Below are 27,255 nucleotides of genomic sequence, written 5' to 3' on the forward strand. Positions count from 1 at the left end.
CATATACATATAATAAATTATATATGTGTTCTGTGAGTCTCTCTCTTTCTCTGACTCTCATAGGTAACTAACCAGCTAAATTACCAGCTAAGTTAAAAAGGTAGCAAATTCTCTGTTTTGTGTTTTGTCACTAGTGGTTCTAATCTCAGATCCATTTTCAATGCCTTTGGATTTGAATGTACTGGTGCCACTCAGGGATTAGACTGAGACTTGTGCAATGTTCTAAATTCTAGTTCACTTTTCAAAGGCTTTGTTAAGTTTCTTTTGGCCTGTTACACTCAGAAGCATCTCAGGTTGAGCTTGGGTCTTTTGTAGGTTCACATACAGAATTAGGGTATCTTCTTTAGCTCTCTCTTCATTGGGATTTCCCTCAGACTTTGGCTAAGAAGGGCACCCCTTCTCAGTTATTCTGGCTGGAAAGACAGAATTCCTGTTAGAGGATTTCATGTGAACATTCACATCCTGTTACTATTCTCTCAAGAATTGCTGTTCTTTTCATCTCTATGGCTGTTTTAGTGTAAATCCTGTTTTGTTTTCTTTCTTAGGCTGTGTAGTAGCTCTTTGGTTTATTTCTTAGCTTCTCATTTTTTCCTTGCTATCCTTTATTTCTACCACCGTTTGCTTTGTAGAATACATATTTTGTCATATCTTTTCCTTGACTAAGACAGTGATCCCAAAGTTTCTGATGAAAAATCTGTAGTCATTGAAATTGTTGTTCCTCCTATAGGTAATGTGTTGTTTGTCTTTGGCTGCTTTCTCTTCTTTTCCTCTTTTTAGTTTTCAGTGGTTTGATTATGATGTCTACAAGTGTAGAATTATTTGAGTTTATTACATTTATTATTTACTCAGCTTCTTGCTCTGTGGGTTTATATCTTTTTTCAACATTTGGAAAGTTTTCAGTTATTTCTTCACACTCTTTCTTCTTCCAATGGGACAATGTGACAGATGTTTTAATCTTTTTAAATTGACTTTCAGGTGACTAAGGTTTTGTCCATTTCATTCAATCTACTTCTCTCTGTACATATTGTATGATTTTTGTCTATATCGATGTTCACTGATTTGTTCCTCTGGCATCTTCATTCTGTTATAGAGCCTATCAAGTGAGTTTTTATAGAAAACCTTGTTTCATTGTATTTACATTTTGTTATTTTAATCTTCTAGTTTCTTGATGATACTTTTATATTTATTTGAAAATGTCTGTAGCTACTTATTGGGCCTTTTTCTGACAGCTGCTTTAAGATACTTGTCAGATAATTTCAGCATCTTTGTCACATCAGTAATGGTAGCTGCTGATTACTTTTCCCAAGTGAGTTAAAATTTTATTGTGTCTTGGTCTGAGAAGTAATTTAGAATTGTATTCCAGGTATTTTGGGTATTTTATATGAGACTGTCTTAGTCCATTTTATGGTGCTATAACAGAATACTCAAGACTTGGTGATATAAGCTATGTCCCCACCCAAATCTCAACTTGAATTATATCTTCTAGAATTCCCACATGTTGTGAGAGGCACCCAGGGGAAAGTAATTGAATTATGGGGGTCAGTCTTTCTCGTGCTATTCTCATGAGATCTGATGGGTTTATCAGGGGTTTCTGCTTTTGCTTCTTCCTCATTTTTCTCTTGCTGCTCCCATGTAAGAAGTGCCTTTTGCCTCCCACCATGATTCTGAGCCCTCCCTAGCTGCATGAAACCATAAGTCCCTTAAACCTTTTTTTGTTCCCAGTTTTGGGTGTGTCTTCATCAGCAGTTTGAAAACAGACTAATATAGTAAATTGGTACCAGTAGAGTGGGACATTGCTGAAAAGATACTCGAAAATATGGAAGCGACTTTGGAACTGGGTAACAGGCAGAGGTTGGAGTGGTTTGGAAGGCTCAGAAGAAGATATGAAAATGTGGGAAAGTTTGGAACTTCCTAGAGACTTGTTGACTAGCTTTGACAGAAATGCTGATAGTGATATGAACAATAAGGTCCAGGCTGAGGTGGTCTTAGATGGAGATGAGGAACTTGTTGGGAACTGGAGCAAAGGTGGCTCTTGTCATGTTTTAGCAAAGAGACTGGTGGCATTTTTCCCCTGCCCTAAAGATTTGTGGAACTTTGAACTTGAGAGAGATGATTTAAGATATCTGGCAGAAGAAATTTCTAAGCAGCAAAGCATTCAAGATGTGTCTTGAGGTACTGCGGTTAGAGATATTCCATTTTAAAAGGGAAACAGCATAAATGCTTGGAAAATGTGCCCCCTGACAATGTGATAGAAACGAAAACCTCATTTTCTGAGGAGAAATTTAAGCCAGCTGCAGAAATTTGCATAAGTAACGAGAAGCCAAATGTTAATTCCCAAGACAATGGGGGAAATGTCTCCAGGGCATGTCAAAAGTCTTCACAGCAGCCCCTCTCATCACAGGCCTGGAGGCATAGGAGGAAAAAATGGTTTTGTGGGTTGGGCCCAGGGTGTCTGTGCTGTATGCAGCCTAGGGACTTGGTGTCCTGTGTCCCAGCTACTCCTGCTATGACTAAAAGGGGCCAAGGTGCAGCTCAAGCTGTGGCTTTAAAGGGTACACGCCCCAAGCTTTGGCAGCCTCCACATGGTGTTGAGCCTGCGGGTGCACAGAAGTCAAGAATTGAGGTTTGGGAACCTCGTCTACGTGTCAGAAGATGTATGGAAACACCTGGATATCCAGGCAAAAATTTGCTGCAGGGGTGGGCCTCTTGTGGAGAACCTCTGTAGTGCAGTGTGGAGGGGAAATGTGGGGTCGGATCCCCCACACAGAATCCCTACTGGAACATCGCTTAGTAGAGCTGTGAGAAGAGGGCCACTGCCCTTCAGACCCCAGAACAGTGGATCCACCTACAGCTTGCACTGTGTACCTGGAAAAGCTGTGGATGCTCAATGCCAGCCTGTGAAAGCAGCCAGGATGAGGCTGTACCCTGCAAAGCCACAGGGGTGGAGCTGCCCAGGACAATGGGAACCCACCTCTTGCATCAGTGTGACCTGGATGTGAGACCTGGAGTCAAAGGAGATGATTTGGGAGCTTTACAATTTTACTACCCTGCTGGATTTTGGACTTCTGTGGGCCCTGTAACCCCTTTGTTTTGGTCAATTTCTCCCATTTGGCATGGCAGTATTTACCAAATAACTGTACCCTCATTGTATCTAGGAAGTAACTAGCTTGCTTTCGATTTTACAGGCTCATATACCGAAAGAACTTGCCTTGTCTCAGATGAGACTTTGGAGGTGCCAAAATGAGTGAAGACTTTGGGGGACTGTTGGGAAAGCATGATTGGTTTTGAAATGTGAGGACATGAGATTTGGAGGGGCCAGGGGCAGAATGATATGGTTTGGGTGTGTTCCCATTCAAATCTCACTTTGAATCGTATCTCCTAGAATTCCTACGTGCTATGGGAGGGGCTCAGCAGGAGGCAATTGAATCATGGGAGCCAACTGTTCCTGTGCTTATCTTGTGATAGTGAATAAGTCTCACGAGACTAATGGCTTTATCCAAGGTTTATGCTTTTGCTTCTTCCTCATTTTTCTCTTGCTGCTGCCATGTAAGAAGTACCTTTTGCCTCCTGCCATGATTCTGAGGCCTCCCCAGCCATGTGGAACTATAAGTCTAATTAAACCTCCTTTTCTTCCCAGTTTTGGATGTGTCTTTTTCAGCAGTGTGAAAATGGACTAATACACTTGGTAATTTATAATTAATAGAAATATATTGGCTCATGATTTTGGAGGCTGGGAAATCTAAGATCAAGAGGCTGGCATCTTGTAAGGGCTTTCTTGCTGTATCATCCCATGGCAGAAGATAAATAGAGGGTTAATGGATGTGTGAAAGGGTTCAGATCATATCATTTTATAAGGAACTCATTCCCCTGATAATGAACTCACTCCTGAAGTAACAGTGTTAATCTATTCATGAGGGCAGAGCCCTCATGTTCTGATCACCTCCCATTATGCCCTACCTCACAACACTAATCCAGAGTCTTAACTCAGATTAGCACCAGCTCAAAAGTCCAAAGTCTAGGGTCTCTTCTAAATCAGATATGGATGAGACTCAAAACACAATCCATCCTGGGACAAATTCCCTTCCAGCTGCGAGCCTATGAAATCAAAACAAGTTGTCTGTTTCCAAAGTACAATGGTGAGACAGTTCTAGGATATACATTCCTGTTCCAAAAGAGAAAAAAAGGGTGTAATGTCCCAAATAAGTCCAGAACCCAACAGAACAAACAATGTTAAATCTGAAATCTTTTTTGACTTCATGCTTCACCTTCTGAGCATACTGGGGTAAGGACTGGGCCCCCAAGACCTCAGGCAGCCCAGCCCTTAGGCTTTGCTGGGCTCAGCCTACATAGCAGCTGTCATGGTTGGAGTCTCATGCCTGCTGCTCTTCCAGTCTGAGGTTGCATATGGGTGACTCTGTAGTTTTGAGGTCTCAGAGGTAGCCCTGCTCCTGTGGCCCTATTAGGCATTTCTCTAGTGAGTACTTTTGTGATGACTCTGCTGTTGTAGCATCCGTTGAAATATACATCAAGGTAGTCACGTCTCCACAACTTGTGCAGTCTGCACACCTGCAGAATTGGCACCACATGGATACATATCATCAAGGTTTATGGCCTATATTTCCCAGAGATGCAGCCAGACAAACTCTGGTTTGCTTGAGCAGTGACTGGGAAGGCTAAAGAGAGTTGTGCCAGAATGCAGGGAGCAGATACTTTAGGCAGCACAGGACAGTGAATGCTGAGGTCCCATAGAAGCCTTTCTGGAAACCGATTCCAGGATCCTAGATGGGAGGGGCAGACCAGAAGACCTCTAAGATACCTTCAAAATCTCTTTCTGTCTTGATGAGTAGCACTTTACTTCATTTTATCCACGCTAATCACTTTATGCAAGGGTTTCTTGGCCACACTCTTACATGTTTTGCTTTTTTGTTGTTTACATATGCAAGCTACGAATTTTCCATGTTATTACTTTCTGCTTCCCTTTTAATAATGCATTTTATTTTTACATCGTTCTACTCTCTGGAATCTTACTATATACAGTTAAAAGTAGCCATGCAGCTCTTTCAATTTTGCTTAGAAATTTTTTTCCATCAGATATCCTATTGAAGCGGCTATATACCCTGGGGTTCATCTTCACACAACAGGAAGATTTAGGGAATGGACACACACAGGAGTTTAGGAGTAGAGGTTTAATAGGTAGAAAAGAAGAGAAAGAGATACAGCTTCCTCTGTAAAGCAAGGGTCTCTGATCAGAAAAGACTGTCTGACAGTGAATGCACCAAGTTTTATAGTCCAGTTTGAGGAGGCGGTATCTGATTTATGTAGGGCTCACAGATTGGTTTGATCAGGTATGACATTACATAGTGCTTGGCGAAGGCTGGTTGCCCCACCCTAGTCTTATGCAAATGGACTTTCCAGTTGATCAGTGCTATCTTGTCTGCTCCTTAAAATACACATGGCTGGCAGAGAAGAGAAGATGGAGCTATGATTTTGAAAATCTCTAGTCCTTAGTTCCTGCCAGCATTTACCTGTGCAAGCTTGCAGGCTGCTGTTTGTTAGAAAATTGGGCTGCTTTTCATTGAAAAGGAAAGCCTTACTGAGGACTACCATGCCCTTGCTAAATGACTAAGTAATTTCTTCCTAACTCCTATATTACTAGCTTATTGCCCTTAAATTCTGCCTTACATGAAGCACTCAGATACGGGCACAATTCAGTCAAGTTATTTGCTGCTTCATATCAAGGATGGCTGTTACTTCAGTTTGCAATATCTTTTTCCTCATTTCTGTTTAAGATCTCGGAATTGCCTTTACTGTCCATATTTCTAATATTCCGATTACAAGCACTAATGTAATCTAGGAAGTTTTAGAGTTTCCCTGCAGTTTTCTTCTGAGCCCTCATCAGAATCATCCTTAATGTTCTTTTCATGGCAATACAAGCTTTTTCTCCAACTCTTTTCTCCAAACTCTCCCAGCCTCTACTTATTACTGAGTTTCAAAGTGGCTTCCCTATTTTCAGATGTTTGATAAAGCAGCATTCTATGCTTCAATACCAGTTTTTTCTCTTATTCAGTTTTGTGCTGCTATAACAGAATACTTGAGAACTAGTAATTTATAATGAATAAAAATTTATTGTCTTATGATTCTGTTGGGAAGTCCAAGGTTGAAGGGCCAGAATTTGGCAAGAGCTTTATTGCTGCATCATTGCATGATGGAAGAGCAAAGAGAGGGTGAAGAGAGAAACGGAGGGCAAGAGGGGCTAAACTAATCCTTTTATGAGTAACTAATTCCTGCAATAACAGCATTAATCCATTCGTTAGGCCTCTGCCTTCATGGCCTAATCACCTCTCATTAGGCCCCACCTCCCCACACTGTTGCATTGGGGATTAAGTTTTCAACACTTTTTTTGGGGGACACATTCAAACTGTAGCAGAGACTCTGGTTCATAATTAAATATTTTGTTTTAGGAGGCAATCAACTTGTTTTGGTTCATCACATATGAACTAGCCCACTTTCCAAAAAACAATTAGAGCTTTACTGAGTTATAATTTATGATTTACACCTCACAATATTCATCTTTTAAAAATATACAGTTTACTTATGTTTTAGCATATTTAGAGAGTGGTACAACCATCCCCATTACCTAATTTTAGGCTGAAGAGCCAAATTATATAAACAAATTGGTATTGTGACTTAAAAATAATTTCCATGGTATCCTATATAGCCAGTATAAAACCAAACTAATCTATACTTTAGATGTATAAAAATGAGTTTTTATAATGATGTTTTATTATATATTATTATATCAGTATATATATATATTATTATATCAGTATTTTACCGTCTGAGTTATGAAAGCATATTATAATTTCCAAGAATGTAGAAATAAAATAACTGAGGTAGGAACAACTTTAACATGGCCCTTTTGACTTTTATCCCTGGTATTACTGTCATGATTATGCTATGTTATTTGTCAAAAGGGAGATTATCTAGGTTTTCTTATTCTAATCACATGAGCCCTTTAAAAGCAGAGTGTTTCCCCTGGGTGGTAGCAGAAGAGGAAGTTAAGACTCAAGGCATAAGCTGGATTTGACATGCTCATGCTGGTGTGAAGATGGAGGGAGCCATGCCTGAAAGTACTAGAGAGAAAGGCCTCTTGGTGCTGAGAGCAACTCCTGACCAGCAGTTGGTAAAGACGTTGGGACCTCATTCATACAACTGGAAGGAACTGAATTGTACCAACAATGAATAAGCCTGGAAGTAGATACTTTTCTGGTGCCTTTGGATAAGAGCCTAGCTCAGCTAACACTCATCTGAATCTACAGGATGACTTCTGTCCTATAGAACTGTGAGATAATAAATGGATATTCTTTTAAATTTCTATGTTTATGATAATTTGTTACTAGAAATAAAAACAAATTTTGGGGTATATTTAGCAATGAATCATTGAAAAAACAAATCCGGCTGAATTTCAGTCAATGATATTAAGTTAACTAGAAAATTAAATTAATTCTTTAAACATGATGATCAATGGAGTCTTATTATCTTTAACAGTAATAATAAGGGTGATTATGATTTATTAATTTAAGGTTTTTATAACACCTTGTGTACCTTTCTTTGATTTCTTTAGCGTGCCATGAATGGTTAGAATTAATGCTCTAAATGTTTGGAATATACTAATTGCTGTCTGGATCCATGAAAGGAAGATGCTCTGGCATTTTAGATATCTGATTTATTTTACCCTATTTCACCCACAGTATACTTCTGGTTTACCATTTGAGCCAAAAAATGAATAGGAAAAATATTTTACAGATAGCATGAAGTTATGAAATGATCAGTAGATGTGATTCAGTTTAGCCAAAAGGGGAAGAGATTGGTCTTATCATTGATAGTAGATTAATTTGAAAACAGTGATTACCATGTGCAAGAGAAGTACTCTATGATTAAAAAATGTTTGAGTTGTATAGTTATCTCAGTAGCTTAAGGGAATGTTGAGGAAAAATATATTAATGAGCTGGAATCTAATTTGGAAATATCCTCGTTGGAATTATAGAGCACAGAATCAGCTGATGTTTTAGTCCCCTTGTTTTGCTGTGAAGGAATACTTGAGGCTGGATAATGTATAAGGAAAAGAGATTTGTTTGGCTCATGATTCTGCAGGATGTACAAGAAGCATGGCACCAGCATCTGCTTGTAATGAGGGGCTCAGGCTTGCTTCCACTTGTGGCAGAAGACAAATGAGAGCTGGTGTCTGCAGAGATCATATGGCAGGAGAGGAAGCAAGGGGTAGAAAGGGCCAGGCTCTTTTTAATAACCAACTCTCTCAAAAACTAATAGAGCGAGAACTCATTACTGTGAAGATGGCCCAAAGCCATCTTCATGAAGGTGAAGATTCATGAAGGATCTACTCCATGATCCAAACATCTCTCAGTAGGCCTCATCTCTGACATTGAGGATCAAATTTCAATGTAAGGTTTGGAGGAGTCATATAAACTCAGTCACTCAAACTCAGATAATGGTTAAATATAAGCTATATCAATACCGAATTGGAGAATGTGATTTTCATGCGTGGCCATAATGGACTAATACTTCACCTCAAAATTAGACTACCCGCTCATTTATGGGCCAAGTTAGGCAACTGCTGGTCTGTTTGTGGGGCAGGTCCACAATAGTAGAAGATAGTCGTTTGAATGCATCTCTTGTGCCTAGAATAGACTGACAATGATTGATCTGATAAAGAAGTTAGGAAAAACAGTCCCATTTACCATAGCAAAACAACAACAACAAAAAAACCCACACACACACACACAACAAAAACTTAGGAGTAAGTTTAACCAAGGAGGTGAAAGATCTATATATAGGAAACTAGAAAACATTAATGAAGGAAATTGAAGATGACAGAAATAAATGGAAAGATACTTTGTGTATTTATGAAGTGAAAGAATATTGTTAAAATGTCCATATTACCCAAAGAAATCCACAGATTCAATGCAATCCTATCAAACTAGAAATAGAAAAATTCTACAATTTGTTTGAAACCACAAAAGACCCCAAATAGCAAAAGCAATCTTGAGTAAAAAGAACAAATCTAGAGGCATTATATGACCTGACTTGTCTTTTAAAAGTTCATGAAGACTGGGTGGTGCGGTGGCTCATGCCTTTAATCCCAGCACTTTGGGAGGCTGAGGCTGGTGGAACATTAGGTCAGGAGTTCGAGACCAGCCTGGCCAACATGGTGAAACCCCATCTCTACTAAAAATACAAAACTAGCCAGGCGTGGTGGTGCATGCCTGTGATCCTAGCTACTCAGGAAGCTGAAGGAGGAGAATCACTTGAACCCAGGAGGCAGAGGTTGCAGTGAGCCGAGATAGCGCCATTGCACTCCAGCCTGGACAGCAAGAATGAAACTGTCTCAAAAAAAAAAATTCATGGAAAATGCATATTATGAAAAAACTGCATGGATTTCAAAAATTTTTGCACCAAAATAAACTCACACTAAATTGTTATATCTGAATGGGATCAAGTTTGAGGCACTAAGGAGGACAAGACATTGGTTTGAAAAGAGCCCCTATTAGAGTAACATGAAATCTGCTAAAATTGAAGTGAGAGCAAACATCAAATTTATGGTGAAGCTTGGGTGGAAGAAGGTGAAATTATTGATGCTTTATGAAAAGTTTATGAGTACAGTGCCCTGAAGAAATCAGCAGTTTACAAATGGGTACCTCATTTTAAGAAGGAATGAGGCCGGGTGCGGTGGCTCAAGCCTGTAATCCCAGCACTTTGGGAGGCCGAGGCGGGTGGATCACGAGGTCAAGAGATCGAGACCATCCTAGTCAAGATGGTGAAACCGTGTCTCTACTAAAAATACAAAAAATTAGCTGGTCATGGTAGCGTGTGCTTGTAATCCCAGCTACTTGGGAGGCTGAGGCAGGAGAATTGCCTGAACCCAGGAGGCGGAGGTTGTGGTGAGCCGAGATCACGCCATTGCACTCCAGCCTGGGTAACGAGCAAAACTCCATCTCAAAAAAAAAAGAAGGAATGAGATGATGTTGAAGATGAAGCCTGCAGTAGCAGACTATTCACATCAATTTGTGAGGAAAAAATCATTTTGTTCATGCTGTAATTGAAGAAGACTGATGTTTGGCAACAGAAATGACAGTCAACACCAGAGACATCTCAATTAATTCAACTTATCAAATTCTGTGAAAATCACAGTTGAGTAAACTTTCCACTTGATGGGTGCCAAAACCACTAGGACCAGATTAGCTCCAGATAAGAGCAGAGGTTTTAGAGGAAATTTTAAACAATGGGATCAAGATCCTGAAGCATTTCTTTGAAGAACTGTAACAGGTGAAACATAGCTTTACAACTACAATCCTGAAGACAAAGCACAATCAAAGCAATGGCTACCAGGAGGTAGAAGGGGTTCAATCAAAGCAAAAGTAGACTGGTCAAGAGCAAAGGTCATGGCAACAGTTTTTGGGGATGCTAAAGGCACTTTGCTTATTGACTTTCTGCGTAGCCAAAGTGTAAAATCTACTTAATCCAAGAGTGTTTTGAGATTTAGCCAAAACTTTAGCAGAAAAACACCTGGGAAAGTTTCACAAGAGAGTCTTTCTTCACTGACAATGCTTCTGTTCATTTCTTTTATTAAACAAGGGCAATGTTTTGAGTTTCTATGGGAAATCAGTAGGCATCCACCGTATAGTACTGATTTGGTTCCTTTTGAGTTTTTTGTTTGTTTGTTTGTTTATTTCCTAATTGATATGGTTTGGCTGTGTCCCCATCCAAGTCTCATCTTGAATTCCCATGTGTTGTGGGAGGGATTTCATGGGAGGTAATTGAATCGGGGGCAAATCTTTCTTATGCTGTTCTTGTGATAGTGAATAAGTCTCATGAAATCTAATGGTTTTTTAAAGAGGAGTTCCCCAGCACAAGCTGTCTATCTTTGCCTGCTGCCATCCATGTAACATGTGAGTTGCTCCTCCTTGCCTTTGTCATGATTATGAGTCCACCTTAGCTATGTGGAACTGTAAGTCCATTAAACCTCTTTCTTTTGTAAATTGCCCAGTCTTGGGTATATCTTTATCAGCAGCATGAAAATGGGCTAATGCACTAATCTTAAAATGTGTTCAAAGGGCACCTATTTTTCCTCAGTTAATAATGTAAACAAGACTAAATTGACATGGTTAAATTCCCAGGACCTTCAGCTCTTTTTTTTTTTTTTTTTAATTTAAATTTTTATTTTTTATTGCATTTTAGGTTTTGGGGTACATGTGCAGAGCATGCAATACAGTTGCATAGGTACACATATGGCAGTGTGTTTTGTTTGCTTTCTCCCCTTCACCCACATTTGGCATTTCTCCCCAGGCTATCCCTCCCCACCTCCCCCTCCCACTGGCCCTCCCCTTTTCCCTCCTATAGACCCCAGTGTTTAGTACTCTCCTCTCTGTGTCCATGTGTTCTCATTTTTCATCACCCGCCTATGAGTGAGAATATGCGGTGTTTCATTTTCTGTTGTTGTGTCAGTTTGCTGAGAATGATGTTCTCCAGATTCATCCATGTCCCTACAAACGGCACGAACTCATCATTTCTGATTGCTGCATAATATTCCATGGTGTATATATGTGCCACATTTTCTCAATCCAGTCTATCATCAATGGGCATTTGGGTTGATTCCAGGTGTTTGCTATTGTAAACAGTGCTGCAATGAACATTCGTGTGCATGTGTCCTTATAGCAGAACGATTTATAGTCCTTTGGGTATATACCCAGTAATGGGATTGCTGGGTCAAATGGAATTTCTATTTCTAAGGCCTTGAGGAATCGCCACACCGTCTTCCACAATGGTTGGACTAATTTACACTCCCACCAACAGTGTAAAAGTGTTCCTTTTTCTCCACATCCTCTCCAGCATCTGTTGTCTCCAGATTTTTAAATGATCGCCATTCTAACTGGCATGAGATGGTATCTCAATGTGGTTTTGATTTGCATCTCTCTGATGACCAGTGACGATGAGCATTTTTTCATATGATTGTCGGCCTCATATATGTCTTCTTTCGTAAAGTGTCTGTTCATATCCTTTGTCCACTTTTGAATGGGCTTGTTTGTTTTTTGCCTGTAAATCTGTTTGAGGTCTTTGTAAATTCTGGATATCAGCCCTTTGTCAGATGGGTAAACTGCAAAAATTTTTTCCCATTCTGTTGGTTGCCGATTCACTCTGGTGACTGTTTCTTTTGCTGTGCAGAATCTGTGGAGTTTCATTAGGTCCCATTTGTCTATTTTAGCCTTTGTTGCCAATGCTTTTGGTGTTTTGTTCATGAAGTCCTTGCCTACTCTTATGTCCTGAATGGTTTTGCCTAGATTTTCTTCTATAGTTTTTATGGTGTTAGGTCTAATATTGACAGTGGAGTGTTAAAGTGTCCCACTATTATTGTGTGGGAGTCTAAGTCTCTTTGTAAGTCGTTAAGAACTTGCCTTATGTATCCGGGTGCTCCTGTATTGGGTCCATATATGTTTAGGATCGTTAGCTCTTCTTGTTGTATCGATCCTTTTACCATTATGTTATGTCCCTCTTTGTCCCTTTTGATCTTTGTTGGTTTAAAGTCTATTTTATCAGAGATGAGAATTGCAACTCCTGCTTTCTTTTGCTCTCCATTTGCTTGGTAAATCTTCCTCCATCCCTTTATTTTGAGCCTTTGTGTATCCTTGCATGTGAGATGGGTTTCCTGGATACAGCACACTGCTGGGTTTTGGCTTTTTATCCAATTTGCCAGTCTGTGTCTTTCGATTGGTGCATTTAGTCCATTTACATTTAGGGTTAATATTGTTACGTGTGAATTTGATACTGCCATTTTGATGCTAGCTGGCTGTTTTGCCCATTAGTTGTTGTAGATTTTTCATTATGTTGATGCTCTTTAGCATTTAGTGTGATTTTGGAATGGCTGGTACTGGTTGTTTCTTTCTATGTGTAGTGCCTCGTGCCTCTTTCAGGAGCTCTTGTAAAGCAGGGCTGGTGTGACAAAATCTCTGAGTACTTGCTTGTTCGCAAAGGATTTTATTTTTCCTTCACTTCTGAAGTTCAGTTTGGCTGGATATGAAATTCTGGGTTGAAAGTTCTTTTCTTTAAGGATGTTGAATATTGGCCCCCACTCTCTTCTGGCTTGTAGAGTTTCTGCCGAGAGATCTGCTGTCAGTCTGATGGGATTCCCTTTGTGGGTGATCCCTTTCTCCCTGGCTGCCCTTAGTATTTTCTCTTTTATTTCAACCTTGTTGAATCTGACGATTATGTGCCTTGGGGTTGCTCTTCTTGCGGAATATCTTTGTGGTGTTCTCTGTATTTTCTGCAGTTGAGTGTTGGCCTGTCTTGCTAGGTGGGGGAAATTTTCCTGGATAATGTCCTAAAGAGTATTTTCCAGCTTGGATTCATTCTCTTCATCACATTCTGGTACGCCTATCAAACGTAGGTTAGGTCTCTTCACATAGTCCCACATTTTTTGGAGACTTTGTTCATTCCTTTTTGAGCTTTTTTCTCTGATCTTGGTTTCTCATTTTATTTCATTGAGTTGATCTTTGACTTCTGATATTCTTTCTTCTGCTTGGTCAATTCGGCTATTGAAACTTGTGCATGCTTCGCGAAGTTCTTGTATTGTGTTTTTCAGCTCCTTTAATTCATTCATATTCCTCTCTAAGGTATCCATTCTTGTTATCATTTCCTCAAATCTTTTTTCAAGGGTCTTAGTTTCTTTGCATTGATTTAAAACGTGTTCTTTTAGCTCACAAAAGTTTCTCATTATCCACCTTCTGAAGTCTAATTCTGTCATTTTGTCACAGTCATTCTCCATCCAGCTCTGTTCCCTTGCTGGTGAGGAGTTTTGGTCCTTTCTAGGCGGTGAGGTGTTCTGGTTTCGGGTGTTTTCCTCCTTTTTGCGCTGGTTTCTTCCCATCTTTGTGGATTTATCCACCTGTCGTCTGTGTAGTTGCTGACTTTTCGATTGGGTCTCTGAGTGGACACCCAGATTGTTGGTGATGAAGTATTTCTATTACTTGATTTTCCTTCTACCAGTCTAGCCCCTTCGCTGTACGACTGCTGAGGTCCACTCCAGGCCCTGCTTGTCTGGGGTGCACCTATAGCAGCTGCGGAACAGTGAGGGATGCTACCAGTATCTTTTTCTGCTATCTTATTCCCAGAATGATGCCTGCCAAATGTCAGTCTTTTGGATATAGAGGGGTCAGGGAGCTGCTTGAGGAGACAGTCTGTACTTTATAGGAGCTCAAGTGCTGAGCTGTGAGCTCTGTTGTTCATTTAGGGCTGTTAGGCTGCTATGTTTAATTCTGCTGCAACATAACTCTTAAGAAAACCCTTTTTTTCTCAGATGCTCTGTCTGGGGGAGGGGTTGGGGCTTTCCTTGTGAGTGTCCGCCTCACTGTTCTGCCCAGCTAGGAGGCAGTCTAATCACTATTTTCCTGCCGAGGCTCCACCCTGCTGGTGTGAGGTTTGCCCTGTTTCTGCAGGCTCTGCCCTTCTGCTGCAGTCTCCGCCCTGTTGCCACGGGCTACGCCCTGCGGCGGAGTCTCTCTGTTGTACCGGGTTGCCTCGGCAACGGCAGGCTGCGTCAGCAATGGGCATGTACCTCAGTAGGGGCTGATTGCCTCGGTAATGGTGGACACCCATCCCCCACGGAACTGCGCTTTAAGAAAACCTCCTCACTGGAAGCGTTTGGAATCGCCGTTTTGTTTGTCACACTGCGCTACCCCAAACGCTGTGTCCCTGGGATTTCCTGGGCTGGCTCACTGTCCAAGTCCTGTTAAGTCTCAAGTTCAGCCCTCTCAGGTCTCAGTTTGCCGGTTCAACAGGGCACCCGTAACAGTGCGCTTTTGTATGGAGCGCTGTGGAGCGCCTCTGTGCTCTGGTGCGGGCCGCACCGGCTGCCGGCTACACCCGCCAAGGCCTCTGCCTGGCTTCCTGCGTCTCTTTTATACCTGGGAATTTTCCCGTTCTGTCGACCTTCAGCTCTTAAGAGATGGACTAAATGGTATCATTGCTTACAAAAGCTTCTTGACTTCGATGGAGCTTTTGTTCAGAAATAAAGTTTAAGGTTTTTATTTTTATCTTTTAATTTTATTTTTTTCCATGAACTTTTAAAGTCATCTCATAGTTATTCAAACAGCATAGTACCTGCATAAAAACAGACAAATTGACCAATGGAACAGGATAGAGAACCCAGAAATAAATTTATACATCTACTGACCACTGATTTTCAAACAGAGTCTTGAGGAATACGCAATGGAGAAAGGACAGTCTCGTTAATAAATGATTCTGGAAAAATTAGGTATCCACATATAGAGGAATGAAATTGAAGCCTTATCTCACCCCTTATACAAGAATCAACTGAAAATGGATTAAAGATTTAAATGGAAGATCTGAAACTAAAACAACAGAAGAAAACATAGGAGAAAACGTATGACTTTTGTCTGAGCAATGACTTCTTGCATGATTCCAAAAGCACATGCAGCAAAAGGAAAAACAGACAAATAGTATTGAATCAGAAAACTTTTGTACATGAAAGGAAGTAATAGAGTGAAGATACCACCCATACAGTGAGAGAAAATATTGCATATCATACATCAGATAAGGGACTCATACCCAAGACATGTAAGGAACTCAAACCTCTCAATAACAAGAAAACAAATGATCCTATTTAAACATGGGCAAATAATCTGAATAGACATTTCTCAAAAAAAGACATCCAGAAGGCCAATAAGTGTATGAAAAAATGCTCAATATTACTCATCATTAGGGAAATGGAGATCAAAACCACAATGGGATGTCATCTCATACCCTTTAAAATGGCTCTTATCAAAAAGATGAAAGATAACAAGTGTTGGTGAGGATATGGCGACAAGGGAACTCTTGTACATTGCTGGAGGGGAGTAAACTAGTACAGCCATTTTGAAAAGTAGTATGGACGTTCATCAGAAAACTGAAAATAGAATTACCATATGATCCAACAATCTGGGTTATATTCAAAGGAATTGAAATCAGTATGTTGGATGTTTGCATTTGCATGTTCATTGCTCTATTAATCATAATAGCCAATATTTGGAAACAACCTAAGTGCCCACCAAGGGATGAATGGATAAAAAAAGAGGTATATATACATAATGAAATAGTATTCAGCCTATAAAGGGACAAAATCCTGTCATTTGTGATAACATGGGTGAAACTAGAGGCCATTCTGCTAGGCATAATAAGCTAAAGTTAGGAAGAGAAATATCACCTGATCTTACATGTGAAATCTAAAAATTTGAAGCAATTGAAGTAAAGACTAGAATGGTCATTACTAGAAGCTGCGGATGGTGGTTGATTGGACAGGGAAAGGAAAAATAGTGGTCAAAGGGTGCAAAGTTTCAGTTAGGAAGAATAAGTGTTCTATTATTCTGTGGGTTTTCTATTGTATGATAAAGGGACTAATGTTAGTAATTATGCATTACACATTTTATATACTACTTTTGCTAATATAGTGGATTTTAAATGTTTTTGCTGGAAAAATATATATGTGGGGTGATGGATGTTAATTAGCCTGATCTGCTCAATCTGCAATGTATACATGTATTGAAGCATCACATTTTACCCTTACCCCATGAATATATATAATTATTAAAGATGAAATAAAAATAAAAAAGGAATTAATAAGCTGTTAAGTAGTATTTTAACTAGAAATTCTGTTTTAAAAAAGTTTTCTATGTGAAAAACGGTTTACAAAGACCACCCTGCATAAAGACTATCCCTGAGTGGATCCAAGTATTCCTTGTAGAGTGGTTATGCTAGGATTAAACCTATATTCTGTGATAAACAGGATTTATTGTTTCAGAAATTTTGTAATAGTAAAACTGTAACACTTTCTTATTTTTAGAATATATTAAACAAATTATATATCCATAGTCAGGATAGACAACAACATCCCACTAGGTTTAATTTTAGTATTGTCTAGTGTTTGTGTTAGTTTTCCTCCATTTATTAGTGGCCAACCTTGTATTATAAACAGCCCAGAATGCTTTTAATTAAGGACTCTGCACTGGGCACTTTCAGCTAGAATGAGACATTGACAAGGCATATGGATATGTGGCAGGCATTTAGACAGGTGATTGGCAGACTTTTCCTGTAAAGGGCCAGATAGTAGATATTTTAGGCTTTGTTGACTAGATGGTCTCTGTTGCCAATACTCAACTCTGTCCTCGTAGTATGTTAGCAATCTTAGACAGTATTTAAACAAACTAGTGTAGTTGTGTTCCAATAAAACTTCCTTTACACAAACAGACAGGTTAGTAGTTTATGTGGTACCAATCTAGATGAATAAATCAGTATGGTTGTCAGTTCAAGAAGAGGAATGATACAAAGTTTAAAAAAAAGTTGTTAGAAACTTAGAATACATTTTAGAAATCATATTAGAAATAGTAGTTATACAAAAGCCTATCTGACTTTTTGTAGGGAGTTGAACTATGTGCTACCTAATTTCTGGAGAGCTCTAGACAATTGGAATGTAAGGATATTAGGAGTAAGAAGAAAAAATAAATTTCATTTCTTTTACCTTGTTTGGTGGCATCCTCCCATGCTTCCAGTAGACTGGAACTGGCAAAGAGGAAACCTTTTTATATTAAGTGGAGGAAAAGGTTTATAAAAATGGAGGAAAAGCACGTCCTTTAGTGCTAAGGATGAGGAATTTGGGGATTATGGTGAATAGTTCCCTTTTAAGTTTGGGAAATGGTACTACTGAAGGTGAATAGGATGGGACATGGTGTATAGTTTTCAGGTACTCCTATTGATTAGCATAGGTGGGGAGGCATAACAGTTCCTTCACATCACTTCTTATAAGAGGGAGATAAGGATTACTATGGTAACTCCTACAGTGTCTGTTTCTTTGGAGGAGGGGCAATATATATTTTTAATTTTTGTGGTTACAGAGTAGGCATATGTATATTTATGAGGTACATGAGATATTTTGATACAGACATGCAATGCATAATAATCACATCATGGAATACGGGGTATTGATCTCAAGCATTTATCCTTTGTGTTGCAGACAATCCAGTTATATTCTCAGTTATTTAAAAATGTACAATTATTACTGACTATAGTCACCCTGTTGTGCTTTCAAATACTAGCCTTATTCATTCATGCATTCTATTTTTTTGTACCCCTTAACCATCCCTACCTCCTCCTCACTTTCCTGCTACCCTTCCCAGTCTCTAGTAACCAATCTTCCTACTCTCTATCTCCATGGGTTTAATTGTTGTGCTTTTTAGATCCCACAAATCAGTGAGAACATACAATGTTTATCTTTCTGTGCCTGGCATATTTCATGTAATATAGTGACATCCAGTTTCATCCATTTTCTTGCAAATGACTGAATTACATTCTTTTTTATGGCTGCATAATACTCTATTGTGTATATGTACCACATTTCTTTATCTGTTCATCTGTTGATGGGCATATAGGTTGCTTCCAAATCTTGGCTATTGTGAACAGAGCTGCAACAAACATGTGAGTGCAGATGTTCCGATATATTGATTTCCTTACAGATATTACCCAACAGTGGGATTGCCGAATTGTACAATAGCTAAATTTTTAGTTTTATGAGGAACCTCCAAACTGTTCTCCATAGTAGTTGTACTAATTTACATTTCCACCAACAGTGTTAAGAGGGTTCCCTTTTCTCCATATCCTTGCCAGCACTTCTTATTACCTTTCTTTTGGATATAAGCCATTTTAACTGGGGTGAGATGATATTTCATTGTAGTTTTGATTTTCATTTCTGTGATGATCAGTGATGTTGAGTACCTTTTCATATATGTGTTTGAAATTTGTGTATCTTCTTTACAGTAGTGTCTTACTCAAATCTTTAGCCCACTTTTAAAATTGGATTGTTGGGTATTTTCCCTGTAGAGTTGTTTGAGCTCCCTATATATTTTGGTTATTAATCCTTCGTTAGATAGATAGTATACAAATATTTTCTTCCATTCTGTTGGTTGTCTGTTCATGTTGTTGTTTCCTTTGCAGTGCAGAAGCTTTTCAGCTTGATGTAATCCCATTTGTCCATTTTTGCTTTGGTTGTCTTTGCTTGTGGGTTTTTACTCAATAAATCTTTGCCCAGTCCAATATTCTGGAGTGTTTTCCCAATGTTTTCTTGTAGTAGTTTCATATACTTAATTATCTTTTATTATGTTAGACATTTTATTTGAAAATTATTGATAGAAATAATTTGAGGCCCAGGGTAATGTTATCTTTCTTTAGAGAGTATCATGTATCTTCTGTTAAGAGACTTGGCATATTGGCAATTCTAGCAGCACCATAAGCTGATTTTAAGACACGGAGTTTTCTGCTGCTCAGATGACTCATAGCTAACCTACATTCCAGGTAAAGACTGATTAACTTCTGGTACAACATTCTGTTAATAGCAAGTCATGTTCCAAGTCAAAGTGCCCTGTTGTTTCTTTGAGCCCGTGTGTTTTGTGGGTTATTGCTTCCAACTTTTGTCCTCCTCTCTGCTGGAGGCTACCAAATGCACTCTTAGCCTTTGGCAATCTCTTCTAAATCAGCTCTCAGAGCAAAACCATCTCTGAATGCTTGCCTCCTCTTAAACAGTTTGCAGCTTCTGGATCTTGGCATGGTACATTTTATCATTTTGTTACTTGTAAGATTTTAAAATTGTTCTTTAACTTTTTAAGTTATCTTCAGTAGAGAGTTTTTCTGAATTACTGCACTTGGTATTAATATTATTGAAAGTGAAAAATCAGGGCAAGTTATTTAACCTGTTACTTAAAATGTGCTTCAGATTCCTCATCTGTAATATGGAGTTATTAATTACTATCTCATAGGGTTTTTGAGATTTTTAAATGAGGCAACACATTGTGTGTTTATTGTGGTTACTGACATGTAGAAAATGCTCAAATTATTATTACATGTATTTGAGAATATGGGAATTTGTTTGTTTTTCTTTAAGGATTTTCCAAGCATGAATTAGCCACTTTATTACTGAAGTAATTTGCAGGGATTGTGAAAGACTTGCAAATGACATTAACATTGACTGACATTTTTGTCAACCCTGATTTAGGTAAATTAAGTTTCTTCTCCCTAATGTATTTAAGGCGCTATACTATAAGGAAAATTTAATTTCATCTGAAAGTAGATAATGGCCCTGATATGTATGTGTGTATATGTGTATGTTTATGTGAATATGTAAAAATGGATTAGCTCTGATGTGTGTGTATATGCATATATAAATATAGTATGTAAATGTTAAGTGGGAAGACATTTTAATTATTTAAAATATGGTTTCTTGATAAAATAATTGTGATGGAGGTAAGAGAACCAAAATTAAGTAGAATTGAGGTTTTTGGGCCATGTGTGGTGGCTCACACCTCTAATCCCAGCACTTTGGGATGCCGAGGCAGGCGGATCATGAGATCAGTAGATCGAGACCATCCTGGCCAACATGGCGAAACCCTGTCTCTACTAAAATTTAAAAAAATTAGCCAGATGTGGTGGCGGGTACCTGTAGTCCCAGCTACTCAGGAGGCTGAGGCAGGAGAATCACTCGAACCCAGGAGGCAGAGGTTGCAGTGAGCTGAGTTCACACCACTGCACTCCAGCCTGGTGGCAGAGAGACTCTGTCTCAAAAAAAAAAAGAAAAAAAAAAAGAATTGAGTTTTTTGTTTTAAATATTTTTAAATTTTGAAAATCTAGAGTTTTTCTAAGTATCTTTTATGTTTTTATGCATAAAATAGGAGATATAATACCTTTTCATTTGCCCTGTTTTAAAAATTGATTGAGTCCTTGGACTAGATAAAGTAGACAGGAGAAAATATATATTTATAAATATATTATAAAATATATAATATTTAATAAAAATATATTTATAGCAGAACTCTGTAAAGTCTGGTGACACCTATTTTAGCAATACTGGTGCATGAAGAACAAATATAGCTTATGTGGTAACTCCCCAAATTGGGACATACATATAGTGTTTCTCTATTCCATAGATTTGTATTTGATCTTCCTTCTTCTGCCTCCACCTAATTTTTGTGCAGATGAAGTTTAAATTACTCTATGTTGCATCAACATTGAATCCTTCAGTACCATGTTCAATCTTTCAGTGTCTTTTTTCCCATATAAATTGAAATGGTCATGATATATTAAGGTTTAAAGAAATCCAAAATAAGTATCTTTTGAGATGTAGAGAAAAATACAGCAATTTGAAATTTTCCTAAGTTGTAAATAAATCCTCCTTTTTGGCAAGTGCTGTGTCCCATTCTGTTGGCTTAATGACTTTAAAATTTTGTTATCCTGCTGTATGTCTTAAAGTTATTTTAAGGTAATTATTTTTGTTATTTTGTTTTCCTCTTCCAGGTTAACAGAGCCTTCTGGATATTTAACAGATGGTCCAATTAACTATAAATATAAAACTAAGTGTACATGGCTCATTGAAGGCTAGTAAGTATACAGTCTGGGTCAAATTATTTTATTCTTAAATGGTAAAGGTGACCATGTTAATATTAAAGCATTGAAGTATAATGACTTTATCATTTAGTTTGTTTATTATCTGATAACATTTACAACCTCTAGACATCACATTTAATATAAATTACACTACCTCTTCACTTGCGACAATAGTTTATATATATATGTTTTGTTTTTGAGTTACGTTACTGTGATTTCAAATTGAGTAGGCATTTTTCTGGTTTATTTTGAACATCTTGTTATGAAATTTATAGACATCATAGAAAGTATAAAATTATTTCATGTTGAGTTATGCTATCCATATTATTTAGCATTTTAGTTTGAAGGGTATTTTTAAAAGAACATTTGTAGAAGAGAGAGTTAATTATTCATTTAGAGGTATTTTCACTAATTAGGGCTTGAAACAGAATTTATCTATTTAAATGTATTGTGAGTGGAGCATAAAAGAATTGATGTGAATTATTTTTGAACCATTTTATAATTCCTAAAGAGTATATTTGGAAAAATTTTTATTTAATTTTTTTTAACTTAGAAGTATTTTTTGTCTGCTGTGCACCTATAGTCTCATTTTGTTTATTTGTTAACATTATATCACATTGAGAATTTTGATTAAAATTTAAGTAGTTTTTAAATCCACTTAAGGGATCTGTAGAAATAAGAATAGTGGCTTCTTGAGTGTTGATTTTTTAAAAATCAACTTTATTTAAGTACTATTTGCATACAACAAAATGCACCCATTTTAAGTGTACAGTTCCATAAGGTTTCAGTGATGTATACAATCTGTGTAACCTCTACCTTAAATCAAGACGTATAACTTTTTTTTTTTTTTGGAGACAGTCTGGCTCTGTTGCCCAGGCTGGAGTGCAGTGGCGTTATCTTGGCTCACTGCAGCCTCTGCCTCCTGGGTTCAAGCAATTCTTCTGCTTCAGCCTCCTGAGTAGCTGGGACTATAGGCTCATGCCACCATGCCCTGTTAATTTTTGTATTTTTAGTAGACGTGGAGTTTCACTCTGTTGGCCAGGATAGTCTTGATCTTTTGACCTCATGATCTGCCTGCTGCAGCCTTCCGAAGTGCTGGGATTACAGACATGAGCCACCGCACCTGGCTGAACATTTTTTATTGACTACATTTTTAGAAAATAATGATCATACATATGTCCTGTTAATAGACTTTGAAAGTTACATTTTATTTTTACAAATTACATATGATGGCTTATCAGTCTTTTACCCTGGTGTTACAAGGATTTATAGCAAACTTATATATGAACATATTTCTAATAAAATACCCTATGTAAAATTTCATCACTCTGTGCTTTGTATATCATATGATAAACATTATGTATTTATTCATTCTGTGCTTTGTATATTGTTAATCAAAAAAATTTCATTTTTTCAGTCCAAATGCAGTATTAAGATTAAGATTCAATCATTTTGCTACAGAATGTAGCTGGGATCATATGTATGTTTATGATGGAGATTCAATATATGCACCTTTAATAGCTGTACTTAGGTGAGTAATTATGTTTAATTAGTTGCAGAAAAGTAACTATGTGTAATTGCTTAACTTAAATATATATTGATATGTACTGCAAAATAAATTTAGTAAAGATATTGATAGTTAAATTTCACAGATGATTATAATACTTTATTATATACTGTAACTTCCAATTTAGGTTATAATTATGTAAATATTGATAGAATAAATAGGCCGGGCGCGGTGGCTCTCGCCTGTAATCCCAGCCCTTTGGGAGGCCGAGGCGGGTGGATCACGAGGTCAAGAGATCGAGACCATCCTGGTCAACATGGTGAAACCCCGTCTCTACTAAAGATACAAAAAATTAGCTGGGCATGGTGGTGCGTGCCTGTAATCCCAGCTACTCAGGAGGCTGAGGCAGGAGAATTGCCTGAACCAGGAGGCGGAGGTTGCGGTGAGCCGAGATTGCGCCATTGCACTACAGCCTGGGTAACAAGAGCAAAACTCCATCTCAAAAAAAAAAAAAAAAAAAAAAAAGAAATAAGTAAGTACTATATTGGAAATACAGCTTTCTTTCTAACTATTTTTTATTCTCATTGTATTTAGTTTATTTTTTTAATGAGTCTTGAATATGTTTTCAGAACTATTTGTTTGGATATATTAGAGTGAGTTCTAGGTGACAAGCAAATAAATAGACAAGTTTTTCTTTAATAGTTTTTTTATTTCAGTGAAATGATAAAATTTTAAATTCTGCATAAAAAGGTTAAGTTATGCTTTGTGCAGTGGTTAATAAAGATGGAGTTTCTACCAATTCTCAAAATGTGAGAATTTTGTTTGCTTCAAAATATTTTATTGTTAGCAGTAAGGTATACTATGAATTTTAAAATTATAGCATTGTATCAATTTAAAAATCTTATGTATGTATGTTTAGATTATTATAAAAGTTTTTATGAGTAGAAGAAAATCTAGTAGACACGAATAATTTTGAACATGTAGTATAGCTTTTGTATATAATTTAACATGATTGTTGATAAGTTACTCATTATATTATTTACTTTTGCAATTTACACAATAGCTCTTATATGTTCTGTTATTGTTGAAAATTTAAGTAAGGATAAAAGTTTATTGGTCCCTTCAAAGTTTTTTATTTCAAAATTTTCTTTTTACTGTTAATGTGGAAAATATTGTTTTGTTTTATTTTATCAGGAATGTGAATTATTATTTTGGACAAAAATGTGAGGACTTGTATTTCCTTAGGAGCGTGGATACTTATTCTGTGATATTGCTATTACTTAAATTTTGAGTTGTTTGAACATTAGAAAAAGGATAGTCACAAGTAGCCCTTCATCTAAGGACAATAGAGAGAAAATAGAGTAGAGACTTAAAAATAATTATATTGTAAGATAATTTATTGTAACAATTCAGTTTGATCCTCAGTTCATACATTTATTTTTAGCAATTTAAACATAACTTTGCTATCTTTACTCTATTTTTATGATACTGTTGACTGACCATCATTAAGATGTGTGCCTGTTCATTTGTTTATCTAGTAATTCTAATTACTTTGTATTAATTAATACTCATCTATTAGCATTCTTACCAACACTTTCCTGTTACTAAAGGAAGAGAATTAGCAGGTGGGATTTAGTGTATGGCTGTGAAGATGGAATTAGTCATTTCTCATTAGCAAGTGTTCCTGTTAGCCCTCCCAAGGGAAATGGAAAACTTATGTTTATTGATATTGAATATTCACTTGATGTTAAGCACTATGCTAAGCAGTTTAAATGTCATCTAATCCTCACAAAGATCTTGTTGGGGAAGTTTTAAGTACTATTATCCCCATTTTACAGTTGAGAAAATTGACATTCAGAAAAGCTATTTGCTTCTAATAGATGGTAGAGCTAGGATTAGGACTTGAATCTCAGTCTCCTGATTTAAAAGTATATGCTGTTGGTATTTCATCTTGCTAAGAATTCAGAATCTAATATGTTTGAATTATTTCAATTACACAAACATTTATTACTCAACACTTAATTCCAGATACTGTCACAAGCTTGGAGGACATAGTAAGGAATAAGGCATAGGCTATTGCAGTGACTTTGGATACTACCTCCAGCTGGGCCAGATCAGATTTCCTAGGTTAAGTGCACAGTCCTCAACAACAGGGTTCTTCTCTCCACCGCCTACCCATGTACCAGTTTGTGCCCTGCTAGGAACAGGGCCACACAGTAGAAAGTGAGTGATGGTCTGGTGAGCAAAGCTTCATCTTTATTTATAGCTGACCCCCATTGCTTGCATTACTGCCTGAGCTCCACCTCCTGTCAGATCAGTGGCGGCATTAGATTCTCATAGGAGTGTGAACCCTATAGTGAACTGTGCATGTGAGGGTTCTAGGTTGCTCTCTCCTTATGAGAATTTAATGTCTGATGATCTGTAACTGTCTCCCATCACTCCCAGATGGGACCATATAATTGCAGGAAATCAAGCTCCGGGTTCCTGCTGATTCTACATTATGGTGGGTTGCATAATTATTTCATTACATATTACATTGTATAATAATAGTAATAAAGTACACAATAAATGTAATATTCTTGAATCATCCCCAAATCATCCTCCTCTGGTCTGTGGAAAAACTGTCTTCCATGAAACTGGTCCCTGGTTCCAAAAAGGTTGGGGACTGCTGCTCTGTAAGACTGCTGTCATTTTAGACACTAGATGCAAGCTTGGTGGTCCCCACCAACTCTGATCATCTGACAACAAATTTAGGAGTTCCTATTCTGTCCTAAAAGTTTGATAATTCACTACAATTATCATAGAACTAAGAAAAGTTCTACACTTACAACTATAGTTTTATCATAGAGGATAGAAATCGGAGCCAGCCAAATAAAGAGATGTATAGAGTGAGGTCTGGGTGGATCATACATGCAAAGCTTCTGGGTCCTCAGAATGTGTTACCTACCCAGCACATCAACATGTAACACCAACAAGGAAGCTCATCTGAGCTTCAGGTATCCAGAGTTTTATTGAAGTTTCATTATGTAGCCATGAATGATTGAATCATTGACCATGAGACCGAACTCAAATCTCCAGCCCCTCCCATTGCCTTTTCTCTTGGGAAATTAGGCTGATACCATACACTGGCCCCAACACTAATCACTTGATTAGTGTTTCTGGAGTGGCCACCCCCTATTCTGAATTATCTCTTTAGCTAAATTAATTAGGGGCTCACCATGAGTCACTTCATTGGCATACATTGTCAGGGCCCACCATGAATAGAAAGATGCTATCACTCAGGAAATTTCAATGATTTAGAGGTTATATCCCAAGAACTGGGGACAGAAGTCAGCCAAATTCTTTGGTGTGCAATAGTCATGCATTAATGGGCGTATGTAAACATATTTTTCTCACAGCTTAGCGTTATAATCAGGTTATGAAGGAGTACTATATAATTTCAAAATAAAGAATTAATCCTTCCTGTTGACTTTCATCATGAGTAGAAGAATGAAATATGGAGCCAGATAGGACATTCTAGAGAGAGAAAAACATGTATACAATGGTATAGACACATTAAAGAGCATTCTATTTTAGGACAATAGTAAAATGTTTTGAGTAACTTGATTGTAGGAAATACAAAGTCACATAGGAGTTACATTACCCGAAAACACAATCAGTGACATTTACTTAGTGCTCATTTTGTGCGGGACAATGTGCACGAGTTCTTTATAAGCATTAATTTATTTAATCCTCAAAATAACATTTAGGTAAGTATTGATATTGCAATTTCACAAATGGAAAATTGAGATGCAGAGACTTTCTGTGAGTGGCACAAGTTTGTGTAGCTGATAAGTAAGAATATGAATCTAGATTGTATAATTATAGATCCTAAGCCCTTAATCATTGTAATATTGCTTTCTTATACAGCTCACTAAAGAATTTGGACTTTTATTCTATAGGCAAGACTTTTTAGAATATGGAGAATGGATTGGAATGGAGAATTGTATTTGTTTGTTTGTTTGTTTTTTTACTGTGTGCTAGATAATTGTGTGTTGGATGTTGTGTTTTGAAAATCATGTATTGTAATAATTTATAGCCTAGAAAGATATTCTTGCAGAGACTACTTGGGGCCGCTAGCAATCCATATTCAACTCAATCCTAACTCATATATTGAGATGATTCACAGCTCAGCTATAGTGCAGTCCTTTGGAGGGTCTGACTTTAGGTAGTTTGCTTATACTTCCAATCACTGGAGTCCCAGTTCAACATGAGGG

The 27,255-nt window shown here is 37.6% G+C and overlaps 1 protein-coding gene across 13 annotated transcripts in view; it reads left to right on the forward strand.

Annotated features, from left to right (window-relative positions):
• ATRNL1 (attractin like 1) overlaps positions 1 to 27,255 on the forward strand; it is an 839,028-nt gene that overhangs the window by 15,897 nt on the left and 795,876 nt on the right. For all 13 annotated transcript variants that reach the window (XR_013525132.1, XR_013525133.1, XR_013525131.1 and 10 more), the window contains exons 2-3: positions 21,403 to 21,486; positions 22,910 to 23,023. Coding sequence is in view for 10 of the 13 variants with exons in the window: in XM_035269198.3 (XP_035125089.1) it covers positions 21,403 to 21,486; positions 22,910 to 23,023 (198 nt within the window). In the remaining 3 variants the exon portion in view is untranslated. The remainder of the gene's footprint in view (positions 1 to 21,402; positions 21,487 to 22,909; positions 23,024 to 27,255) is intronic.

Source organism: Callithrix jacchus, chromosome 12 (genome assembly GCF_049354715.1).
Source record: "Callithrix jacchus isolate 240 chromosome 12, calJac240_pri, whole genome shotgun sequence".
In the NCBI taxonomy this organism is placed as follows: domain Eukaryota; kingdom Metazoa; phylum Chordata; class Mammalia; order Primates; family Cebidae; genus Callithrix; species Callithrix jacchus.